This window comes from Carex rostrata, chromosome 33 (genome assembly GCF_964058835.1).
Source record: "Carex rostrata chromosome 33, lpCarRost1.2, whole genome shotgun sequence".
NCBI classification, from domain to species: Eukaryota; Viridiplantae; Streptophyta; class Magnoliopsida; order Poales; family Cyperaceae; genus Carex; species Carex rostrata.
Genome location: NC_135950.1, coordinates 3,918,066 through 3,939,241, shown reverse-complemented (window position 1 = coordinate 3,939,241; position 21,176 = coordinate 3,918,066). Strand labels below are relative to the sequence as shown.

At 33.3% G+C, this 21,176-nt stretch overlaps 3 protein-coding genes across 3 annotated transcripts in view; all 3 read left to right on the top strand.

Annotated features, from left to right (window-relative positions):
• The window catches only part of LOC144548688 (putative disease resistance RPP8-like protein 2), an 84,705-nt gene extending 82,235 nt beyond the window's left edge, over positions 1-2,470 (top strand). Inside the window, exon 5 of the mRNA XM_078297417.1 lies at positions 994-2,470. Coding sequence (XP_078153543.1) covers positions 994-2,275 — 1,282 coding nt within the window. The 3' untranslated portion in view covers positions 2,276-2,470. The remainder of the gene's footprint in view (positions 1-993) is intronic.
• Positions 2,471-12,931: 10,461 nt separating this feature from the next.
• On the top strand, positions 12,932-15,097 carry LOC144548696 (putative disease resistance RPP13-like protein 3). Its single transcript, XM_078297426.1, has 3 exons — positions 12,932-13,012; positions 13,402-13,806; positions 14,033-15,097. Exons 2-3 carry the CDS (start codon positions 13,409-13,411, stop codon positions 14,253-14,255), a joined length of 621 nt encoding a protein of 206 aa, XP_078153552.1. The 5' UTR covers positions 12,932-13,012; positions 13,402-13,408; the 3' UTR covers positions 14,256-15,097.
• A 656-nt stretch (positions 15,098-15,753) lies between these two features.
• LOC144548690 (putative disease resistance RPP8-like protein 2) lies at positions 15,754-18,651 on the top strand. Its single transcript, XM_078297420.1, has 2 exons — positions 15,754-16,750; positions 17,159-18,651. The coding sequence occupies exons 1-2, from the start codon at positions 15,957-15,959 to the stop codon at positions 18,450-18,452; spliced, it is 2,088 nt and encodes a 695-aa protein (XP_078153546.1). The 5' UTR covers positions 15,754-15,956; the 3' UTR covers positions 18,453-18,651.
• Positions 18,652-21,176: the final 2,525 nt, after the last annotated feature.

The following is a 21,176-nucleotide window of genomic DNA, read 5'->3' as shown; positions in this document are numbered from 1 at the left end:
ATGTTTGGACAGACAATTTATGGACTCAAATTGAAGAAGCACTCCGAGATGATAATACTGGAAGTAGAGTACTAATAACCACTAGGTTCTTAAATATTGCTAAAAAAGCTGATCCCACATGTGAACCGTACAAACCTGGGTTCTTAACGAAGGAGTTAAGTTTAGAGCTTTTGTTGAAAAAGGCTCTTCCAAATCAAGATCCAAATAAAAGTTTTTTTGATGATCTTTCTGATATCCCAGATCAATTTGTCCATAAATGTGGTGCGCTTCCTCTTGCATTGGTTGTTTTAGGAGGCCTATTATCAACAAAGCCACACAACTATGCAGCTTGGAGTAAGGTGTTACAAACATTGAGTTGGCATGCTGATGATGGAAAAAAATGTAGCGAGATTATAGGCACTAGTTATGAGGATCTACCATTTGCTCTCAAGTCATGCTTTCTGTACTTCGCCGCTTTTCCCGAAGACCGTGATATCAATGCCGGTGATTTAATTCGAATGTGGGTCGCGGAAGACTTCATACCACAAGAAAATAATAGAACATTGGAAGAAACTGCGGAGAATTACTTGGAGGATCTTGCGCAAAGGTATAACTTCTTCATTTAATGTATTACACATTTTACTGTAATGTGCTAATATCATTGTGTACAAGTACTAGTTCCAATTTATTTATTTATTCATATAAGCCTTTAGTCGTACAGTAAATCATTTGGATCCAACAAGAATTCAATATAAGGAGCTCTACAGGATAAACAAAAAGAAAATAAGAATAAAAAACAAATAAAGCCATGTTATGTATAGAGTTTCCAATTGAATTGTTTTATAGCTAAATATATTTCTTTAGGAAACATTTACTATCCTCAAAATTTATAAATGTTAATATATAATACAAAATCAGTACTTTCTTTAACTACTTACCTTAGAAAAATGTGAGCTCTACAAATCAGATATTCTTGTCTGTTTAAAACAAAACTTCCTGTTGTTTATATAATAGGAGTCTGGTTCAAGTAAAAGAAAGATCTCCTAATGGTTCTATTGAAAGGTGCTACATTCACGATCTCCTACGGGATCTTGCTATACAAAACGCCAAGGAGGACAACTTTCTTGTGGTGTATTCACATCCAGATTGTGATCAACAAAGCTCGAGTACGGCGCGTCGTGTGGCAGTTCACCATCCAGATTGTGATAAACTCGTTATGAGCCAAAACCTCCGCAGTCTGTTGTGCTTTCATGATGCAGTCATGCCGAATTGTTCTAAGCAAAAGCTGCTCAAAGTGGTAAGTACTGTGAATAAAATGGATAGCATAGATGTGGGAATGTTTGAGGGATCAAGTCAGTTAAGATATCTGAATCTTTTTGGGAAGCTAAGTGACCACTGTACTAGAGGAGATGACAAGTATGGGAAAAGATACTTGGAGAAAGTGATAGGCACCATGAAGTGTATACAGACCCTTCATCTCCGTCTAACAGCACATGGAGCAAATGTCGGAGTAAATAATTTTCCTGATTGTGCATGGAACATGAAGACACTGAGGCATGTTTGGACAGGAGCAAAAGAACCGGAACTGCCACCATCAATAGAACTACCAAATTTGCAAACGCTTACAAGGGTTACAGCCAATGAATCATGGAAAACTGGGTTACCTCATCTACCCAATTTACGTACATTAACTTTAAAGAACGAATCATGTCCATGGATGGTAATTGCCGCTTTCCTAGGCACGTTAAAGAACCTGATCACTCTCAGACTAGAGGGTTCATTTTCGGGAGAAATATTTGATATGAGGGAATTCCCATTTTATCAGCATCTACAACATCTAGAAATAGATTCTACTAACTATCGAGAGATGACCCCTAATGAAATGGCCACTGATGTTTTCATGTTACCTCACCTCATTTATCTTTGGATTCGAAATTGCCACCTCAAGCAAGATGTAATGTCAGAACTGGAGAATCTACAGTGCCTCAAGAAAGTCACAATATGGGGAGACGAAACTAATCGAAAAATAAGATGTTCAGCTATAGGCTTCAACCAATTAGAAGAATTGAGTCTTATGGGCTGGACCGTGCTAGAGGACTGGGAGATAGAGGAGGGGGCCATGCCCAATCTTAAAACACTCATGATTGGTGGATGTAAAGAATTGTGTGTTCCTCAGGGGCTACGACACCTAACCAACCTTCAAGCATTGTGGTGGGGGAGGAATGGCCATGAGAGTAAGGTAGATGAGGTTCGCAACTTATGCAAACATGTGCCTTTACTTGATATAATAGAGTAGTTGTTGATAGAGCCATGCATGGACTCTAGTCAATGCATATTTTACACCTCCAAGGCTCCAATTTCATATTTGGCATTGTTTTCTAGCTCTTAATTAAATTTCTTGTATGCATGTGTGCTTTGAATTTTTAATTTAGTTACTCATGTTTTTATTTTCTTTTTCTTTGAGATAAATTAATAACATAGTTAAAGATTGTATGTTTAATTTAGTTACTGGTTTTTTTTTCCTTTTGTTTTGAATTAAAAATATTTAAACGTGTCCCACCAAATCAAATAGGAGATATTTTCATTCTAGCATAAATGGCATCTCGAAATCAAATAGGGGATATGAAACGCGGTTGACGACATTGCTTTTCAACACAGTTTAATTTCAAGTAATTAAACGTTAATTCTGAAGGTGGAATGAATTAAAACTATTTTGCATTGAAAAAAATATTCTTTCCAAAAAATAACCTTACAACCTTGGAGAACTCCGAATAAATTCAAATACCTTGCATAAAATCTGGAAAAAACCTAATAAATTAACCCAAATTAATTTCTAAAGTCACAAATAAACTCAAATTGATTCAAGAAAATTTATCAACCCAAAATATGTATATTTTGATATCAAAAACTAAAATACTTACTTAACATACAAAATATGTTTTCTCAAAATTATTAAATATCATGAAATAATAAAATAGTGTTAGACATGCATCCTATTCCTAGCCCATGTATATATCTTGTCTATTTTTAATTCTAAGACTATGGAAAATATTGTGTTGTTCGAAATGTGAAACATGTTTGGCATTTATTCTCTTAATTAAATTTCTTGTATGCATGTGTGCTTTGCATTTATTATTTAATTACTGATGTTTTTTTATTTTCTATGACGCACAAAATATGTTTTTAATTAAATTTACTATGAGGCACAAAATAACAATCCGATAATATATAAATACCTGAGCTGGCTTCTCTCCCGTGAAACAAGGCCTGTCCTGTCCCACACCTTTTGTTCTTTTATATTCTTTTGGTTACCACTTTCACCATAAATCATTAACTAAATTTTGTGTCCATCTATATATCCTTTTAAAGTATCGATCAGGAGAGCAACGCACCTTAATTCCACATCCGCCTGAAAAATATAGCTACATGATCATATCAGATTTCTTGGAATATATATATAATTTCAGTACTCAATCAACATATATAGGTTGAACCAATCAGTAATTGAAAAAAACAAAAAACAAAAATTAAGCTCATATCAGTAAACTGAATTTGAGAAAGGAACCAGGATTTGAATGAGGAATGACGTAGATTATATCCAACGGTTTTATTTTGATTTTTAAGTTTTAAATTTTGAATTATTAAAGTTTTTAAAAATGGAGGCATGATGGAGGCACAAAAAATGAAGGCATTTGAACCCTCCTCATTTTATATTTTGCTCTGAAAGATTTCAAAGTGTCATCCATTTGATATTTTATTGTATTTTTTTAATATAATAGTGTCATTCATTTGCTATTTTATATTATTTAAATGTAATACTTTATAAATAATATTTTTAAATAGGAAGTTATTTTTTTAAACAGGATGTCAAAGATTATAAAATCTTTATGTTGAAATTAAAAACTAAAATTGAAAAATGCGAAAAAAAATGTGGATGCATGTCATGGGCATGCAGGAGAAAGAGAGAAAGGAATGAAGAGATAAAAAATAAGTTGAAGGACCTATAATAACAACATTTTGTTATAAAAAATATTTTGAAAGAAGGATATTTTAGTTTAATTTTTACAGTATTTATAATTTCATTGATAATATATGCAGTGTAATGCCAAGTTGGTGTATAATAGGAGGCCACCAAATCCAATATTTTCCTTTTTCTTTTTTATTTAATTAGGGTGGACTTGGCCTACAAAAAAAATACCCAAATTTCAAAATGTTCTCTTCTTTTCCTTTCTCGACTGCCAGAGATAGCACAAATCTAAGAATATTTCAATTGAATGAATCTCTATACAAGAGAAAATTTCAATTGGATCCCTCCAAGATATTTCAATATTGCAAACGGGAACAGCACAGATCCCTCTAAGATATTTTAATTATGAAACATCATGTCTGTAATCAAATTATACAAGGGCATCGTCAAGTGACAGGGAACGTTAATTTACTGTATCACACAGGATTTATGAAAACAATCATTTTAGGAACTTCTGTGTATTGTATGATTCATGTATGAACAATTTAATGTAACATATAATGTATGAAATATTGGTTTAACTTGTTTATACAAAAGTGTTTTATCCTAAAAATACTGAAACAAATAAACAAGCAAATGATGTGATAGAGTTGGTCAGGAAATGGAGAATACAGTGCGACCTCAACCTATAAAACCATGATGGCAGGGGGATAAGTAGGATGGCAATTTATGGATTCGATTAGAATCTTCTAATATCTAATGCTGAAACATAAAATTTTAACCCATGATGTCATGGAGAAGAGGAGAATAAATTGTGATTTGAAGTGTGTGATGTTTGAAACAGCAACTCACCATTTATTTGAATGCCCATTTGCAATTGCAACTCAACTCTTGGACCATCCATATAACTAATTGTAAAGACTAAAGAGTAGAGAGACTGAGAGTTGAATGAATTGTATTTCTGATCTGTCTATCAATATTTGTTTACATGTACACTATCTTATATAGACATGCTAACCACAACTGTTATTGATAACAGCAAGCTAACAATATTGTCTAACAGGTTCTCTCAAAAAAACAATATTGTCTAACAGTAATCAGTTACTAACAAACTATATATCTAACTAACTCAGTTACATGTCTTCCGTCTTGAGTCACTTGGACTTGGAATGGAGACATATTCATTGTAACTCTATTAATCCGGAAGAATGAAGAAAGAGGACTGGACAACGTGGTTTGTGTGTACATCCTGGTTCTTTTGGAAACAAATTTAGAGTGAGCAAAATCCAATCACAGCAGGTGGTAGTGAGGATCAGTCAAGAGGTGAGGCTTTTTGAAAGATTTTGCCAAGTACTAGTACAGGAGATCAGTCAAGAGGTGAGGATTTGGGCAAGTTCTTGCTAAGTTTCACATACTGGTACAAGGGCATTCACATACTGGTACAGGAGCATGCACATATCCCTTTGAGCAGTTTCGTTTAATGCTTTTTCTTTTATCTATGTGCTGCAGCGCTGGAAGCCTGTAACCCATTTGGGAACCTTTTATTTAATGCAACTGGCAACCTCTGCCATGATTTTTCAATGAAAAAAATAAAGTTAAGAAAAAAATGAATATTTTATAAATCATTAGTGTGAAACATTTCAATATCTTTACTTACCTTTTTTTTTACAAATTTTCACATTTTTAAATATTTCTTCTGATATTTTTTCAATAAACTTACTTATAATTTAAAAAATAATTAAACGTAATTATTAACACAACGAGACTAGCTTCCATCTTCAAAAACATTTTGTTCACATTATGTTATGTTATGCTTTTACATTACTGTTTAAGGAAAACTTGGAAGGAAAAATCAATCTCGATTTGACTTCTATGCAATTATATTGAGTTCACTTATTTCTCTCACAAATGTATGCTATTTGTCTCTGTCACTTATTTATCATGTTTGATCGTTGTAACCATATGTGACAGGATCAACTAAACATGAAAGTGATTGGTAATGTTTAATTATTTTTTCCGATTTTAAGTTAATTTATTAAAAAAAGAAAAGTACAAAAATGTTTAAAAAAAAAAACAGTGTTATAAAAATTAGACCGAATCGGATGAATCGAAGAAAATCGGACATGAATACTTATTTGCTTTAATTGGTTCATTAAAAGGACCGCTTATGTTATTGAATCCACGTAAGATCGTTTTAACCATCCAATTTTCACAAAAAAAAGCCCGGTTTTTATTACAAGTTGGAGATTCAAACTTCCTTGATTTTAAAAGCCAGGATTTAAATGGCCCTTGCAAACCTTAACGGACCAAAGCTTTGGATGAGCGAAGGATTAATATCTTAATGGTCACTTGTTAGTTTTTAATCGGCCATTTTTATTAATAACCAAAGAAAAAACGTTTTTATCGAAATAATCTTAATTTCTGAATTTTTTCAAATCTGACCAGACTGCCAGGATCACTGGCGGTCCACTTCCATAGCAGACCGCCAGGGACCTGGGCGGTCCACTATGGACCAGACCGCCAGTGATCCTGGCGGTCCACTCTGATCAGTAAGGAATTTTCAAGTTGGAATTTCACGTGACAACGAGAAGAATACGAAGTTTCTGGAGATGCAGACAGCAGACTTCCATGCGAGTCACCAGACCGCCACGATGTCTGCAATATTACAATAAACACCCCGGGGTACTCGAATCAAGTTTCCCAGAAGTTGTAGTCTTGTTGAGTTTCCAGGGGTAGCATAGACATTTTGTCATACTCTTTATAGGACGCTCAAAGATAACATGAATGATTTGGGTACTTTTGTCATTTCCTTTCTAAGGCGGTACCTGGCAAATTACCCCGAACAACCGGAGAAGGGAACCTTCATGAATCTTCCCAAAATGCATCTCCTTAAGGGTAAAACAGACAATTCTCACTACAAACAGTAGCGGCAAAAAGATTCCCGAGTACGATGTTAATTGGTGCGATCTTCGACAAGTGTAAAACAGACAGCGGACACACTACACTATATATATGTGCTAATTTTATCCGATTATCCCGATCCGATTCGAAACCGAACCGAATTTAAAATGGAACCGATACTATAATGGATAGCATATGAATTTTATTTAATTAACCAACTCATAACCGAACCTAACCCGATACCCGTATTAATGAACCCGACCCGATACCCGTATTAATATCATTTCTTTTATAATTACTTAATATAAAACATATATTAATAATTATAAAAATACAATCATTTGCATTTTTTTATTTTTAAATGAAATTTGTTGCTCTTTTCGCACAGATCATTGAAATCAAATGTCACATTCATTTTTTGTTTATAAATTTTTGAAGCTAATTAATGCATATCTTGATCTCTTTGTGTACCGTACATTTGTCTTTCTACAGAGATCATTAAAATTTATTGTGTTTTCGCTAATTGAAATAAATTGGTATTAATATTCTATTCATTGATTTTTGAAACTATAAAATTTAATATTCTATTCATTGATTCATTGAATCGAAATTAAGACCGTAAATTCAAATATAATAATATCTAGACCTATTCGACCCGATAGCACCTGTACGCTACACGTCTACATACAGTAGCCGGTAACAAGATTCTAAAAAGTAACAATGTAATTAGGGTGATATAACTGAGGGTAAATGTGTCAATTCAAATAGGAATATAAAACTTTAGCATTGGGGAGTGCGGAGTCACTGTCCTGTACTCCTGTTTCAGCCGAACCCGGGACGCGTGTGCATAGATCTAACGGTCACAGTATTCGAGTATAGATCTGCCCGACACGCATATTTCTCTTAGCCTCTACGGTTTCCGCGTGTCCTTTCTCTCTCTCTCCCATATCTCTTGTGCGCTAAACAGAGACAGAAGACAGAGGGGGCGGTTCGGGGGGGATTAATGTATAGTGGACTGCCAGGATCACTGGCGGTCTGCTATGAAAATGGACCGTCAGTGATCCTGGCGGTCTGGTCAGATTTAAAAAAATTCAGAAATTAGGGTTATTTTGATAAAAACGTTTTTTTTTTGGGTTATTAATTAATAAAAATGACCGGTTTTTAATTAATATGTGAACATGATATCATAGGGTCCCGAGCCATTGATGCTAAGAGCATGTTAGACTGATTTTCAATAAAAAAAAAATACTGGTTTTTAATAAATAAATAAATAATGTGGAGTCCTGACTCGATCACCAGTAGGGGTGGCAACAACGAATCAAACACAATTGAATTTATTCTAGTTTGAGTTTCAGTTTGAATAAGATTCAAATTGAACTGGGTTTGAATTGTCTCAAAACGTACTAATTTTGAATCGAATTAATTGCGAACTATACATTTTTCGAATCGAAGTCAATTGAATTACGAACTACAATTTTTTTTAGGAGCCCTAGTTATACCAGTAGTTTATGCATTGGTTTTCTTCTCGCGGAACAAACTTTACACGGTTTTCTTTTACTTTTCACGAATTCACACTAATAGATTATGGACCAATTCAAGATTTTCGTACTTCTTACACTGCTAGATTGATTAAAATCACGGCATGGACCTAGTCAAATGGAACTTATTCCATTATTAATTTATTACGCTTCTGAAACATTTTTCTATTATAAATTACCATTATATTAATAATTTTGAGCTATGATGTAAGTTTGATTCCTGTATTATTAAATATTAATGATTGAATCTATTAGTTGTATTATTTCAGATTCGAACCTAAATAGTTCATGAATCAATTTTGAACGAATTATATCCAGTTTGAGTTTGATTTGAATAAGATTCGAATCAAACTGATTTGATTTGTTTTAGAACAAACTAATTTCGAATCGAACTAAACTCAAATCAAACTCAAACCAAATCAAGAACTACGAATTTTTGTACCACCCCTACTCACCATGTCTATACCCAAAAAAAAAAAAAAATGCTTTTCTCCATGCACTTCTGTCTCTTCGGCTCATTTTTCAATTGATTCCTTCTTCATTTTCTCCATTGACAAACCAATGGAGAAACCAATCACTTCTGCTTTGAGGAGACAACTGGACATGTCCTTTCATCATGGAATGGAGAAAATTAGGAATCCTTCCAATTCCAAGACACTTTTTGTTTGAAACTAACGTGCCCTTGGCGTGAACGGCTCGGGGCCGATGCTATTACGTTCACATATTCATTGAAAAGAGAAAAGATCTTGGTCTACAGATTTTTGTCTACGTTTTATCTACAATTTTATCCACTCTCTAATTTAACTGTTTTTAATGACCTTCGTCTCTATTTTTTTTCCCTATAATTTCTTATGCAATTTGCAAAAGTTAATCTCCATCTCTCTCTTGCTTGCAGGGCGTCATTCTTTAGCAGTGGTGACACACCAGTCCACCATTTGCTGGCATCGAGGAAGATCCAGACTTGACCTACCAACGGCCTCCCCTCAACAGCCTCCTCTCCGACAGATCTCCTACCTGATTATTGAATCCACACTACTACAAAAAATATTTTTCCCATCACCACTTTACCATCGAATGTGCTTCTGCACAGATGGTGTACGTCGCGAGTGGCGGCACTATAATTACGTTGCACTTTCTACCATCGGTTCTGGATAACAAACTTATGGCGTTGATGGACCCCCTCCTAAGCCATCGGTTAAGTTTCACGAACAGTTAGTATTGAGCGACTCTTGAACATTAGTTCGACTAACCGGCGGATGGCACTGAGGGAGTTACTTTTACCATATGACTGTTTCATGATCCATTGGTCTAGTACAAAGTAATAACAACTCGTTACCATATTGAATCGATGGTGACGCTGTTATATATTTCATATATTCCAATAAACCCTAGGTTGATCGATTCATTTCTCTCCAGAGCCTTCCAGTATATCCCCAAATTAAGTATTCTACTATATTGCTCGCTGCGAATTTTAACTTCCCAAATCGATCGACGGATAAAGATCAGCATTTCCTCTCCCGGAGTCATAAATTCGTATGCTAGATCACTATTCCCTCCTTTAATTTCTGTTTATTTTAATTGTTACTTTGAATGGTTTTTTAAATTAGGGAACAACTAATTTAAACTAGGGTTTAGTTAATTAATGTTATTTTTTGTTTTGTATAGGCGAAATGAGTAGCCAAATTAGTCGTTACTCATCAGAACCTTATAATTACAATAAATGTTTTAAGCCGACTGTTGTGAAGCTTTCGAAGACCATACATAATCTGGGGAGAAAATTTTATATATGTCCAGGATGCAATCAATGGATGGGCTGGTGCGACAACACTGCCAATTTGTATAACGTAAGTTTAAATCCTCATATGCAGCAACCTTACAGACAAGTTGCAATATACTGAAATGAGGCAGAAGTATCTTCGATTCTCAACAAACAACTAGAAGTATTAATTGTGATTTGTGTGTTGATCTTGATTGTGATCTGCTTTTTTATTGTTTTGTTGCTTCATGTAAAGTAGTAGGTTAAATGAGATGGGTGTCACAAGCTGTCCAAAATCCATGCAAAATATGTTCTTAAAATTAAATTATGTTTTGATCCCAACTCTTCGGCAGTGTATGAATGACACATAACAGTACATTGTTGTTTGATCTCTTACACAAACTTCCTTTGAATTAAGTGGTGGTTTGCGAAAGAGTTCAAACAACAATATAAGTCCACTGTTGTGTGGCCATTTTTACACTGCCAAAGACTCGGAATTAAAACATGATTTAATATTTACAACATATTTTGCATGGATTCATGTTAGCCGGACAGCTTTTGATAAATTTCATTTTATTTTGATTTTCACTATATTTTATTAGACACTAAATTAATTTATAAGAAAATCATAATTTATATTGGTTAGGTTCCAAACAAATGGGTCAAACTAACTTCCAACTAATAAAACATGTTCTTAAAATTAAATCATATTTTGATCCTAACTCTTTGACAATGTTTGAATGACATACGACAGTGTATTGTTGTTTAATCTCTTACACAAACTCCCTTTGAATTAAGTGGTGGTTTGCGAAAGAGTTTAAACAACAACGTAAGTCCACTGTCGTATGTCCATTTTTGCACTGCTGAAGACTTGGAATGAAAACATGATTTATTGTTTAGAACATGTTTTATTAGTTGAAAGTTAGTTTGACCAATTTCTTTGTAACCTAGTCAAGATAATTGATAATGATCTTGTAAATTTATTGTCTAATAAAATATAGTGAATTAATTAGTCAAATCAAAAGAAATTGTTGCATATATATGATGTGTTGTAATTGTAAATAAAGAGATGAAAAATATATATGTAATTGTAACTTTTATGTGGATTAATTGCACAATTAGATAAATTAGTAAATGTTGCTTGCATGTACAATTCAATCGATATTGTCAAGCTACGAGTAGTGAATTATAGTGAACTCCAATATTAAAATTGACAAATCAGCATGAAATATCAATTTATAAGAAATATCAACGAAACATGTTCACATAAGGAGGGATCCACTTACGATTAATATTTGTTTACATTGTTTGCATGTTGCCTAAGAAATATCTATTTATAAAAGAAGACAAGGGATCCAATTACACCTTTTTTGGTGACACCAAATTACACTTTCGATTTTTAAAGTTTTTAAAGTCAAAATTGTTTAATAAATAGTAAAAAAATTCCAAAAAATATAAAATTTGGTCTCCAAGCACATTTTATTGTAGAGATCACATCTAACAGTTTGGATCGACGATTTGGACTTTGAAAATGTAAAAAATAGTTGTTGTAACTTGTTGTAACTTGATACCTCATATATATATATATATAAAGAGAGAGAGAGACAGAGATGAGCTATGCTACTCCATGGAGTAAAATGCGTTTGTACTCCTCGCTGTATTTTCATTTTAAAAGTCCAAATTACCGATCCGAACAGTTAGATGTGATCTCCATATTGAAATGTGCTTGGTGACCAAATTTTACATTTTTTGAAATTTTTTTAATATTTATTAAGCAATTTTGAAAATTATTGTTTTGATGTGAACAGTAAAAATTTTTGGACTATCAGATCAGGAATTTTCAAAATTGCTTAATAAATAGTAAAAAAATTCCAAAAAATGTAAAATTTGGTCTCCAAGCACATTTCAATATGGAGATCATGTTGAACGGTTCGGATCGGTCGTTTGGATTTTTAAAATAAAAATATAGTGCCATGGAGCACCAACGCGTCTCCATGGAGTAGCGTAGCTCATCTCTCTCTCTCTCTCTCTCTCTCTCTCTATATATATATATATAGATATATAGATATATATAGATATAGAGTAAGGCTACGGTGAGTTGCGAAATAAAACACATTTTTACTTCACGCAATATCTTCATTTTCAAAGTTCAAATAGCCAATCCAAACTGTTAGATGTTTAATCTATATTAAAATATGCTTGGAAACTAAATTTTACATTTTTTGGAATTTTTTTACTATTTATTAAGCCACTTTGAAAATCTTAAAATCCGGATGAACAGTAAAAATTTCTGAACCGCTGGATCGGCAATTTTCAAAGTGTCTTAATAAATAGTAAAAATTTGCAAAAAATGTAAAATTTGGTCTCCAAGAACATTTCAATATGGAGATCATGTTGAGTGATTCGAATCGACATTTTGAACTTTAAAATTGCAAAATATGAACGTAAAGTAAAGTAGTCACTGTTTATTTCCTTTGGGTTTCAACAAGCCGCCTTACTCCCAATCATATCTGCTCTCTTTGGGTGACTCTACCAAAATACTTTTATCTGATTCCTTGTTTATTTCCTCCGATTTACAAAGGAGAAACCAATCACCTCAGCTTTGAAAGGGAAACTGGACTTGACCGTTTTTCATGAAACAGAGAAAACATTGCTCATTATTGATCTAGTCGTCCCCTTCAATTCAGAGTGGACTCCACGTCTCCACTCACCCAACATAGCATCCGCTTCAATAATTAACCTTTCAATTGTTCAGAGATTTTGATATAGCTCTCAGTCTTACCTCACCTCTCCTATTCCGCTCCTACTTCTCTCCACCGGGCTCTAGCTAGGCTGTGCAACTCAACTCCAATTTCTTTCTTCTCCTCATTGGTAAGAAAATCACTCTTCGATCTATACTTTCGTGAGGTTTTTTTTCTTCTATTGCTTGTTCCTGGAATTATGTTGTGATAAACACCATCTTGTTGCTTGTTTTGTTTGTGCACGTCAAATGTTTGATAAAATTCCCCCAAAGAGTATTATGTGCTATTTTTTGTTATGTTTCAAGTTTCAACATTCAACTGGGTAATTAATGTTTAAGTGTGTGAATAATTAATCTTTCTACTATCTTCTCCTCTACTTCTTTTGGATTGCTTTCCCCTACAACAACCTTCATTCAAGCTAATGTACATTCCTCTTTTCCTTTTGTCATGCCTTTCTCATAATACACCAACATTTTATTAATTGTTTCTAACTAGTTTCAGCTATCACCTAGAATACAGAAGAGAGATGGCTGAGAGCATTGTAAAGGTTTTGCTGACCAAGCTCATTGATGTTGGAGTTAAGAAGGTTTTACAGCTATACAACGTTGATGATCAAGTAGAGACATTGACCCGTCAACTCGGCTGGATTCAGGCTTTCATGAAGGATGCAGACAAAAAGCAGATAACCGATGAGAGACAAAAGCATTGGGTAAAGGAGATGAGAGATGTTGCCTACTTAATAGAAGATGCCATTGACACCTTTCTCTCGGAGGTCTCTCCAAAACTGCAAAAGCCCACGGGTATGATGGAGTCCATGAAAAAGAAGTTGAAGACAACAAAAGAACTACCGGCTGTACACAAACTTGTCCAAGAGATAACTCAGATCCAGAAAAGGATGGATGAGATCGAGAAGAGTAGAGTCAGGTATATATGTTAATTTGTATTTGGAGTATTTTGTTTTGTGTTTTAGTGGAAAAGAGAATGAGGAAGACAAATAAGGGTGACACAAATTTTCACACTAAATTGATATAACTCTAGAAAATCTAAACATTTAATTTATGTATAAATTTTCAAATACATTCATTCTAATTAGTTGACTAACCAAATAATTATATTTATTATTTCTAACTAAATTATTAATTTCAACAAGGTATGGGATTAATACTCTGGGCGAGGACAGCGGAGAGATCAAACTGCCCATTAGACCACCCGTGCTACCAGACATTGATCCCGATATTGTCGGGTTTAAGGAGGACCAAGACCATGTTGTCAAAAAATTGTTGGATGAGACCACTAAGAATCGTATTGTGGTTTCCATTTGGGGAGGTGGTGGACTTGGAAAAACGACTCTCGCACTAAAAGTATATAATTAATTGGTATGTGCGCTATATATATATATATATATATATATTTTTCTTTAAAGCACCTTTAGTTTTAATATAATTGTTTGATTCAAGATGATTAAACTCTTATTTGCAACAATAGAGTTTGTTGAATTTTATATATATTTAATCAACAAGTGTTTCCAATTTTGTTCTGACCTCACCACTATTGATTTCAACTTCAAGCTTTTGTAGAAATTATGAAATATGTTTGATAAATTTTCTGAAATTGTAAATTGATTTTCAAAATTATCAAATCCCGTCACTACAATTTTTGAACAAATTGTCTGATGAATTTATGAATTACGAGAGAATTACTTCCTCATATGAATCTAAACAAAAATATTATGATATCTGGTGATAAGAATTCGTCGGAATCTAGCATTTGATTATGTGAACAGTGAAGTGGTTTTGAGATGGGAATTCACATCCATTGATATATCTCAAATTTTGAGTTGATATGTCAAAAATTGGACAGTTCAAATCTTTTTTTGCATAAATTTTCAAAGCACAATAATATTGTTTCCCTGCATTCCGAATTGGAAATGAACTGGACTTTCAGATAAAATGAAAATTTGAGATCCGGCCAACTAAATTGTCCAATTTTATCTAACTCTTTAATGTCAATAACTAAATGTTACTATTACGTACTAACTTGTTGTAAATTAATATTACCAACAATACTTATTAATAATAAAGTATTTCAAAATATAATTGGATACTATGGATTACGACTGATATTACAACCAATAAAATATTCATGATTTGAAAAGTAGCCATTAGAAATTTAGTTAGTAGCAATTATGACCAAACATCTTGAACCTGAAATGTCGGGCTGAATATGACATTTCCAAAAAAAAACAAGAAATTTCATGATCCAATTAATATGAACCCAACCCGATCCAAAAATTTGACATATCTAATCATAATGATTAATTATGCATTTATTACTTGTGGTTGTAACATTTTCATTAAAGTAGCCAAGTATGCCATTGAAGGTTTAATTGATTTGTTCTTGTTGGATGCCTTCATTAACCCAACCCAACCCATCCCATCCCATCCCATTCCGGCCAGGATATGTTTCTTTTTGTATTGCATGTACGGTAATTGATATTGTGCCAATCTAAACATGATCAAAAGCTAGATCTCATAAACAACGGCTGAATCTTGCGAATTGATATTGTGCAAATCTATTTGTATAGCGCTAATTAAAGTGACAAATGAATAGTTTGGGTTCGGTTCAACAGGTAAAAAATTCGTGATTCGAGTATGATTCGGATATAATTCATAAATGATTCGGTACAACAAGGAAGAAAAAAATCCTGAATTTTTTTTTTTAAATTCGCATTTATTTCACATTTTTATTGCAAATAATTCATAATTTGCATTTTATTCGCAAATAAAACGTATTATAAGTTTTTGTGTGTTTTATTCGGAGTTCAGTTTGAAAAAACATGAATTTCTCACAAGTCTTATCACTATGTCGACAACGACTTTTGCATTTTCGAACCTACATTGATGTCTCCGGCCGACCTAGCTAATGGCTAAACCAAAGCCCTTTAGATTGGTAACAAAAATTACAATTTTCTATTTACGCATAAATTTAACTATCAAAACGTACACAGATATATATTTTTTTAATCTTTTTTTAGTCTATTATCTTTACATTTTTGTTATACTAAAATTCACAAAATGTTTTATTTTTATAGTGGTGATATCAAGACACAATTTGGACTTCGCATATGGGTAGCTATTTCTCAAAAATTCGAACTAATTGATATTTTGAGAAAAGTAGCGAAACAACTCCAGCTTTCTATCGATCCGAGCAAGCAATCAAATGATTTTCTTATCGAGATTCATGGGTCTCTTAGAGACAAAAAGTACCTCATAGTCTTTGATGATGTTTGGACAGACGACCTATGGACTCAAATTGGAGAAGCACTCCCAAACGAAAATAATGGCAGTAGAGTACTTATAACCACTAGGTCCTCTGAAGTTGCCAAGGATGCAGATCCCACGTGTGAACCATACAAACTTGGGTTCTTAACAAAGGAGTTAAGCGTAGAGCTTTTCTTGAAAAAGGCTCTTCCAAATCATGATCCAAATAAAAGTACTTTTAATGATCTTTGTGATATCACAGATCAATTTGTTCAAAAATGCAGTGCGTTGCCTCTCGCATTGGTTGTTTTAGGAGGCCTATTATCAAGGAAACCACACAACTATATTGCTTGGAGTAAGGTGTTACAAACAATGAGTTGGCATGCTGATGATGGAAAGAAATGTAGCGAGATTATAGGCACTAGTTATGAGGATCTACCATTTGCTCGTAAGTCATGCTTTCTGTACTTTGCCGCATTTCCCGAAGATCATGAAATCCGTGCTGTAGATTTAATTCGAATGTGGGTTGCAGAAGGCTTCATACTACAAGAAGATAACAGAACATTAGAAGAAACTGCGGAGAGTTACTTAGAGGATCTCGTGCAGAGGTATTACTTCTTCATTTAATGTATTACGCATTTTACTGTAATGTTCTAATATCATTGTGTACAAGTACTAGTTCCAATTTATTTATTTATTCATAAAAGCCTTTAGTCGTATAGTAAATCATGTGGATCCAACAAGAATTCAATATAAGGAGCTCTACAGGATAAACAAAAGGGAAATATGAAAAAAAAAACAAATAAAGCCATGTTATGTATAGAGTTTCCAATTGAATTGTTTTATAGCTAAATATTTTTCTTTATGAAACGTTTACTATCCTTAAATTTTATGAATGTTAATATATAATACAGAATCAGTACTTTCTTTAACTACTTACCTTAGAAAAATGTGAGCTCTACAAATCAGATATTCTTGTCTGTTTAAAACAAAATTTCTTATTGTTTATATAATAGGAGCCTGGTTCAAGTAAAAGAAAGATCTCTTGATGGTTCTATTAAAAGTTGCTACATTCACGATCTCTTACGGGATCTTGCTATCCAAAAAGCCAAGGAAGATAACTTTCTTGTGGTGTATTCACATCCAGATTGTGATCAACAAAGCTTGAGTAGGGCGCGTCGTGTGGCAGTTCACCATCCAGATTGTGATAAACTCGTGATGAGCCAAAACCTTCGCAGTCTGTTGTGCTTTCATGATAAAGTCATGCCGAATTGTTCTAAGCAAAAGCTGCTCAAAGTGGTAAGCACTGTGAATGGAATGAATAAAATGGATAGCATAGATGTGGGAATGTTTGAGGGATTAACTCAGTTAAGATATCTGAGTCTTAGTGGGTATATAAGGGACAAGTGTACTGGACAACTTGACAAGTATGAGAAAAGATACTTGGAGAAAGTGATAGGCACCATGAAGTGTATACAGACCCTTGATCTCTTTCTAAATGTACATGTAGCAAATCCCGGCACCGTAGATAATTTTCCTGATTGTGTATGGAACATGAAGACACTGAGGCATGTCCGGACAGGATCACATAAACCAAAACTGCCACCATCAATAGAACTACCAAATTTGCAAACGCTTACAAGGGTTACTGCTAATGAATCATGGAAAACTGGGTTACCTCATCTATCCAATTTACATACATTAAGTTTAGAGAACGAATCATGTTCATGGATGGTAATTGCCGCTTTCCTAGGCACGTTAAAGAACCTGATCTCTCTCGAACTAGATGGTTCTTTTCCGGGAGAAATATTTGATATGAGGGAATTCCCATTTTATCAGCATCTACAATCTCTATCAATAACAGATTTTACTAACTTTGGAGAGATGACCCCTAATGAGATTGTGATTGATGTTACCACGATACCTCCTCACCTCATTGATCTTTGGATTAATAATTACCACCTCAAGCAAGATGTAATGTCAGTACTGGAGAATCTACAGTGCCTCAAGAAAGTCACACTATGGGGAGACAAAACTAATCGAAAAATAAGATGTTCAGCTAAAGGCTTCAACCAATTAGAAGAATTGAGTCTTATGGGCTGGACCGTGCTAGAGGACTGGGAGATAGAGGAGGGGGCCATGCCCAATCTTAAAAACCTCGATATTAGTCGATGTAAAGAATTGTGTGTTCCTCAGGGGCTACGACACCTAACCAACCTTAAAGAATTGGCCTGGGTGAATAATGGTGATGATGGTAAGGCAGATGAGGTCCGCAACTTATGCAAACATGTTCCTTCACTTTATATATGATAGCTGTTGATAGAGCCATGCATGGACTCTAGTCAATGCATATTTTACACCTCCAAGGCTCCAATTTCATATTTGGCATTGTTTTCTAGCTCTTAATTAAATTTCTTGTATGTATGTGCATGTGTGCTTTGAATTTTTAATTTAGTTACTGATGTTTTTATTTTCTTTTTCTTTGAGATAAATTAATTAATAACATATCTAGTTAAAGATTGTATGTTTAATTTAGTTACTGATTTTTTTTTCCTTTTTGTTTTGAATTAAAAATATTTAAACGTGTCCCACCAAATCAAATAGGAGATATTTTCATTCTAGCATAAATGGCATCTCGAAATCAATTAAATAGGGGATATGAAACACGGTTGACGACTTTGCTTTTCAACACAGTTTAATTTCAAGTAATTAAACGTTAATTCTGAAAGTGGAATGAAGTAAAACTATTTTGCATTGTAAAAAAATGTTCTTTCCAAAAAATAACCTTACAACCTTGGAGAACTCCGAATAAAATTCAAATAACTTGCATAAAATCAGGAAAAAACCTAATAAAGCCAAATTAATTTCTAAAAGTCGCGAATAAACACAAATTGATTCAAGAAAATTTATCAACCCAAAATCTGTATATTTTGATATCAAAAACTAAAATACTTAATCTGTATATTTTTAAAAAAATTAAAAAAAAGTCCAATTTTTTTTAGAGAAATTTAGTTATATCCCCATCAAAACTTGTCTTTTTTTATATTTCCCCATCACAATTCAAAATTTAGTTATATCCCCATCAAAACTCTACTATTTTATTTATATCCCCATTTCATCATTTAACTATTTAAAATTTAAAATTAATATTATTAAAAAACTTGAAAAGACGATTTTGCCCCTAAATAATCAGGTGCTAGTCCCTTCCTTTTCTTTCTCTTCACGCTAATTTCCTTCCTGCTAAACCTTCTTTTTTTTTTCTTTTTCCCACGTTTGTTCCGACGCTCCCTCTCCCTCATTTTTTCTCTGCCTAATTCAATTAATCTGATCTACGGTATGAAACTTTTATCAGTTTTTTTTTATCAGTGATATTATTTTTTTGTCCTCTGACTGTACCAGTACCAGTATCAACTATATATTGACGATATTAGGTGTTGACTATTGACTATATATTAATTAGGTTATGATATATATGTAAAACCAGAAAATGTAATTGATTGCCTCGTGACAGAATTTATGCAAGGAAGAACGTTTTGAGACAAGAACAAGTGAATAAAAGAAACCTTTAGAAGAGAAGGATCTAAGATAAAGCGCCTGTTAACTGAAATCATTAATTTGAAGAGAAGACAAGACGCCGAAAATGCAAAAGCCAACATGCATAATTTATGTAAGAAGAAGAAAAGAAGAAGGCGAACAGAGAAGTAATTAAATAGTAAACAGTAAACAGGGGTAAAGTGGGGATTTTTGTGTTTTCAGAAAAATGTAGAAAACATGAGTCTTGTCAGAAAGGATTAGGTGTTGACTATTGACAATCTTTTTGTTTTACTTGAATTTTAATCTCTGTTAGTGAATATTGATCTCTGATTTGAAAGTATTTTGATTGGTCATTAGTGCATGCATATTAATATCTGTTAATGATTTTAGAAGTTGAATAGGTTTAGTTTACATGTATGATTATGATTTCATGCTCAAATCAGTGATTGAGTGATATCATTTTTTTGTCCTCTGACTGTACCAGTACCCAATATCAATAACCCTTCTTTGTCCTCTTACGTAAAAATATTTTTTAACATCATGATTAAACCGGTTATCTCCACTATTAGTCAGGCTTCCAATGATTCTGCTCCTAATGTTTTGAAGGTATTTTGACATTTATATTTTTGTCTTCATCAATAATCAGTAATTCATGATTTCATGCTCATGGCCTGCACATAGGAAATTGAATAGAGTGGGTAGTTGTTGTAGTTTTTTTTTCTTTTCAAGCTTTTTTCATTTTTTTTCTGCAATTACTATTCATGTAATGTCTTCATTGTGACGTTTTTTATTAAAACAATCAACAAGTATGAATGAAACGGGCAAGCAACTGAATTATCTTAAATGGTGGTTACTGAGAGTAGGTAGTGAAGAGTTTCAAGTCTACTGTGTCGTACCAGTAAATCTGCTCAGTCGTACCAGTTAATTTTGAATCATTGGTACATACTGGTAAATAGAGAGAGAGATCTCTCAGAGGCATGGAAGGAATGTTACCATATGACCCACTGTCTTTTCAATATTCAAATTGTAAATAGCGAACTCCAAAGAAAGAAGCACGATACTTGACGAAGGGCAGAGAGGCAGGAAAAAGAAACGGAAGGATCAATGTGAAGAGAAATGGAAAAGAAACGGAAGGGTAGAGGCAGGAAAAAAGAAAAGGAACGGTTAGCACCTGATTATTTAGAGGCAAAATCATCTTTTCAAGTTTTTTAATAATATTAATTTTAAATTTTAAATAGTTAAATGATGAAATGGGGATATAAATAAAAAAGTAGAGTTTTGATGGGGATATAACTAAATTTCGAATTATGATGGGGAAATATCAAAAAAGACAAGTTTTGATGGGGATATAACTAAATTTCTCTTTTTTTTAATCTTTAACAATAAAAATATTAATTGTGTTCCATCAAATCAAATAGTGGATATTTTCATCCAAACATAAATGTACAGTGTTTAATTTGAAACCAAATAATTAAAATTGCTGTTAGAGACAACATTTCA

Coding starts and splice junctions, on each gene's coding strand:
- LOC144548690 (XM_078297420.1), top strand. CDS start 15,957: ATGTTTTATTTTTATAGTGGTGATATCAAGACACAATTTGGACTTCGC. Junction 16,751..17,158: donor TTAGAGGATCTCGTGCAGAG/GTATTACTTCTT, acceptor TTTATATAATAG/GAGCCTGGTTCAAGTAAAAG.
- LOC144548696 (XM_078297426.1), top strand. CDS start 13,409: ATGGCTGAGAGCATTGTAAAGGTTTTGCTGACCAAGCTCATTGATGTT. Junction 13,807..14,032: donor ATCGAGAAGAGTAGAGTCAG/GTATATATGTTA, acceptor AATTTCAACAAG/GTATGGGATTAATACTCTGG.